Source organism: Arachis hypogaea, chromosome 10 (assembly GCF_003086295.3).
Source record: "Arachis hypogaea cultivar Tifrunner chromosome 10, arahy.Tifrunner.gnm2.J5K5, whole genome shotgun sequence".
NCBI classification, from domain to species: domain Eukaryota; kingdom Viridiplantae; phylum Streptophyta; class Magnoliopsida; order Fabales; family Fabaceae; genus Arachis; species Arachis hypogaea.
Genome location: NC_092045.1, coordinates 13,462,802 through 13,467,434, shown reverse-complemented (window position 1 = coordinate 13,467,434; position 4,633 = coordinate 13,462,802). Strand labels below are relative to the sequence as shown.

The window sequence follows — 4,633 nt, the reverse complement described above, 5'->3', positions numbered from 1 at the left end:
CAAATATATTATAATAATTTAATACGTAACTGATTTTTATTATATATGTAATATTTTGAATTACTTTGGGAGATAAGTTAAGGTTTACACAATATTTATAAAGGCTAAATTGATTTTATTTTTAACGGTCTCATTAAATATTTAAGTGTTTTTATCAATTAAGTTATTTTTCACACATTTTTTTATCGTTATTTTTTATTGTTGTTGTATTTTGTTTTATTTTTTCTCCTGTTTTTTGTAGTGGTTATTGCAATATTTTTTATTTTTTTATGTTTGATTTTTTTCTATTCTTTATTCTTGTTTTTATTCATATTAAGAGGATGAAACAAGAAGAATCACGAGAAGGTGAAACAAGAAGAAGAAGCAAATGAGGAAAAATTTTAAATTATGCATAATTTATTAGAAAAATAGTATCGAAATCTTTTAACCGTGACACATATTCTTATTAGGATGATAGAAAAAGATAAATTATAAGAATGTGAAACAAAAAGAAGAAAATGAAGAAAAAAATAATGATGATGAAGAAACAGAAGAGGAGGAGGAGAAAAAGTTTTGAATTGTGCAGAATTTATCAAAAAAATATTATCAAAATATTTTCATTGTAACACAGAAAATTTCTTAATTAACACAAAAAAATTTTAATTTAGATACAAAAATTTCTTAATCGTAATATCATTCCCAACTAAATGAAGTGGTATTTATGTCTTTTTTTTTAGTTCTGAACCACACTTAAATGTATTTTATTGGTTGACTGGGTTAAAATTTTGGATTTATAGTTCGTTATTTAAAGATTTATTGTCTTTTATAAAAAATTTATGTGTTATTTTTAACTAAATGATGTATTTTTGTTATTATTGAATTAATTATATAGTATTAAACTAATATATATAAGATTTGACTATTTCTGGATCATTTATAATAATTTCATATATCGATTAAATTTAAAATATATTTAAATATATTTTATTGGTTGAGTAAGTCAAGATTATAAACTTATGGTTTTTTGAAGATTTTTTGTGTTAATTACCACTAAATAATGTGTTTTGTTATTAAACTAATTTTGTAATATTTAATTAAAGAAAAAGAAAATAATGATAACAAAAATGACGACTATGATAACTAAGAAGAGGAGGAGAAAAACAAAAGAAAAAAAATCAAATAAAATAAGAAAGAAGAAAAGAAGATAGTGACAATAACGATAATAAAAACGGCGACAATGATAATTAAGAAGAAAGAGGAAAAAAATCGATAACAGTCTACAAATTGTGTATTTTTTTTTAAATTAATAACGGTAGAAATTATGATTCTAATTATCCAATACTATGACAAATTGTGCATGCAAACAGAACTGCCTCATCTTTTTCATTATCTCACTCAAACGTTAATTTCACATTTACCAACCTTTCCAAGAATTATAAATACCGTACAATTTCTATCTTGGTAATGTCTACTTTATCCCCATCACTCTTATGAATTATTTATTTAAATACAATTTCCCTAAACTAAGCCTATTTTACTGATGTTGGTTCCTTCTAAAGTAAGCTTATTTTGCTGATATTAGATTCTTCTAACACCGCCATTCCAAAACCTTTGTGAATATCTATATATACACATATAACCTTTACAAGTTGTAACAACATAATATCAATTACTCTTATTTAGTCTTCTGTACACATATTTTTCACACTTCACTTAATTTCTTTTATAAAATAATCATCATGGTGCTGATCCAGGAAGAAATGGATCCGCCCTATGTTCAATTATCTGATACAGAAGACGAGAAAATTGATGTTAACGCAGCAGCAGCAGAAGATGAAACTATAGATTATGAGGATCTGAAGAAGCGCATATGGAAAGACCGTATCCTTCTCCAGAAGATGAAAGAGAAACTTAACATAGACGAATCCGACAGCAAAAAAGTCAAGCAAGAAGCGTCCAGGAAAAGAAAGATGTTTAGGGCACAAGACTCCGTCCTCAAATACATGGTGAAGATTATGGAGGTTTGCAAAGCTCGTGGATTCGTCTATGGCATCGTTCCTGAAGATGGTATAGAATTACACCCTTTTTTCTTTTAAAATAAGAGTTTCTTTTTCATTTTATTTTTTTTAATTAAAAATCAACTGTGCATAGTTAAAAAGTTTAATTTAAAAGGAGGAATAATAACGTACGTAAAATTATTTTTATGTAAAATTATAATAATTTAATTAAATCTATTAAATTATCTAAAAAATTTTAATCATGAAATAAATTATATTTGAGTTTTTATCTAATAAATAATACAAAAACAATTTCAATATTTTTCTATGTTCTTACTAAATATATTTTATTCCTGTCACATTTCAGCCTTCATCATACTTTTCCTTTAATTATAATTTATAGGAAAGCCAATTACTGGTAGCTCGGATAGTTTGCGAGAATGGTGGAAAGAAGATATTAGATTTGAACAAACTGCCCCTAAAGCAATTGCAAAGTATTTACCGTTGCTTGAAAAGGGAGAGTTAGATGCGTCGTCAAGCATACACCTTCTCCAAGATCTTCAAGACGCAACCCTAGGATCTCTCCTTTCAACACTGATGCAACACTGTATGCCGCCACAAAGGAGGTATCCTTTGGAGAAAGGCGTGGCCCCGCCGTGGTGGCCTAATGGGTCAGAGGCATGGTGGGGCGATCAGGGCTTTTTGGCTCAAGAACACGGGCCACCACCGTATAAGAAACCCCATGATTTGAAGAAGGCATGGAAGGTTTCGGTATTGGCTTCCGTTATAAAGCACATGTCCCCTGACTTAGAGAAATTGAAAAGGCTTGTGACTCAATCAAAGACCTTGCAAGATAAGATGACTGCCAAAGATAACGCTACTTGGTCCAAAGTTGTCAGCCAAGAAGAAGCTTTGTTGAGACTTACCAACAAGTGTCTTAAGATTTCCCCTTCTTCGTTCAACGACGAGGAGAATAATAAGGAAGACGAGGAGGGAGAAATCGAAGTCTTTGAGTCATCCCCAATAAGCTCTATTAATAATTCTCTTAATCATGTTTTATTTGGTGGTGGCGGCAGTAGCAGCAACGGAGGTAGTGAAAAAAGAAAGTGTGATTTTGATAGTAATAATAATGGTAACAACAACAATAATGGTAATAGCTTTGTGGACAAACCAATATATACATGCCAGAACGTGGATTGTCCACAAAGCGATTTGTCTATGGGATTTAGAGACAAGAATTCAAGGATGGACCACGAGTCGATGTGTGCCTTTCGCCGTGCCACTCTTGATTATCAGGGGATTAATAGCAGCAATGAGAATTCGAAGGCTTTCCATGATTACCTGCTGAGTGAGGAGAGGATGACAAGTGTTGGAGATTGGATGAAAATGGAGGTAGCTAAGGCCAATAACAACAATAACAATAATAATAATTTTGGTGACACTGATTTTGGTGATATTGATATTATGAATGGAATGGAAGAGATTGCGGGTGAAGCTTTTGGGGAGGACAAATTAGGGTTGTGGCTGAATGACATTGAAGATTGTGAGTTGCTTGCGGCATTGGAGATGGTTAAAGCAAATAGCGCGATGAATTCCACTCATCAAAATAATAATCCACCATTAATAAAGCAGCATGATCGTATTTTCCCACGTGGGGGCCATCTTCTTGACGAAGAAGCAACTACTTCATCACTTTGGGACTATACTACTACTTTGTTTAAGAGCAACAACATTTAATAATTAATTTTATATGTTTACAAATATTGTAGTTTTTATGTATTATTAATTAATTATTAGTCTTCTCTACTATCACATTATCATACACAATTTGCTCACATGATTAGATTGATTAATTACCTGATGTGAGTTATCTATAGTTATAGCATCCAAAAAATGTTTCTGTTATATGTAATATTGATTTTCTTGAATAAAATGATATTTTATTATGAATATGATTTGTATGCATGTGTTGATCATTCAAGTTATTCTCCTCGTTAATTATATTTCTTTTGAACTACTTTGAAGTTAGCAAATAATTAAAGCAAACAATTTTTTAAGAAAAATATTACGAGTAAAACTTTTGTACACATTTAGCCATATCTTATTTTTTGTGATTAAAAATTAGAATTTAGTGTTTTAAAATTTTGTTAACGATGTAATACAAAAACATGTTTTTTAAACAATACATGCATATGGAAATAGAACACCTCATTATGTTCAATACACTGAAAAAGACTTGGCAAAAAAAAATATAATGCTTGTAAATAAATATTCACGCTAAATTTCATTGTGAAATTGAAAGACATAAAACAAGGTTGATTGGTAAAGGCTAAGGGATTCGACTAAGTGGTTGGGGTGGATTAGTTACATTGTAAACCTTTTGCAAGAGTCAAAACTCTAAGAGTAGTTATGTGATTGGCACCACAAAAGGTGATATTTGAAACAACACATTACACATGGTATTAGATTTTCTGTGTATAATGGTATAAAATGGTGATTGATCAAATAGATGAGACAACTATCTGGCATTGGTCTTGTGAATATCTAGCATATAGTCATAAAAGTTAGATGATAAGGGTGGATGTTAGTTAGTCATAGAAATACATTAGTTTGTGCCATAGAATTGGAACGTATGATTTTGTTTGTGGTGTTTTTGG

At 30.1% G+C, this 4,633-nt stretch overlaps 1 protein-coding gene across 1 annotated transcript; it reads left to right on the top strand.

Moving 5' to 3' along the window:
* Positions 1-1,718: 1,718 nt before the first annotated feature.
* Positions 1,719-3,713, top strand: LOC112718174 (putative ETHYLENE INSENSITIVE 3-like 4 protein). The gene is made up of 4 exons (XM_072204106.1): positions 1,719-2,046; positions 2,380-2,464; positions 2,558-2,932; positions 3,005-3,713. Exons 1-4 carry the CDS (start codon positions 1,719-1,721, stop codon positions 3,711-3,713), a joined length of 1,497 nt encoding a protein of 498 aa, XP_072060207.1.
* Positions 3,714-4,633: the final 920 nt, after the last annotated feature.

What these genes read in the sequence shown, in the direction of transcription:
- LOC112718174 (XM_072204106.1), top strand. Translation starts at nt 1,719, where the DNA reads ATGGTGCTGATCCAGGAAGAAATGGATCCGCCCTATGTTCAATTATCT. An exon ending in TGGCATCGTTCCTGAAGATG is followed by an intron (nt 2,047 to 2,379) that starts GTATAGAATTAC and finishes TATAATTTATAG; the next exon opens with GAAAGCCAATTACTGGTAGC. An exon ending in CAAACTGCCCCTAAAGCAAT is followed by an intron (nt 2,465 to 2,557) that starts TGCAAAGTATTT and finishes AACCCTAGGATC; the next exon opens with TCTCCTTTCAACACTGATGC.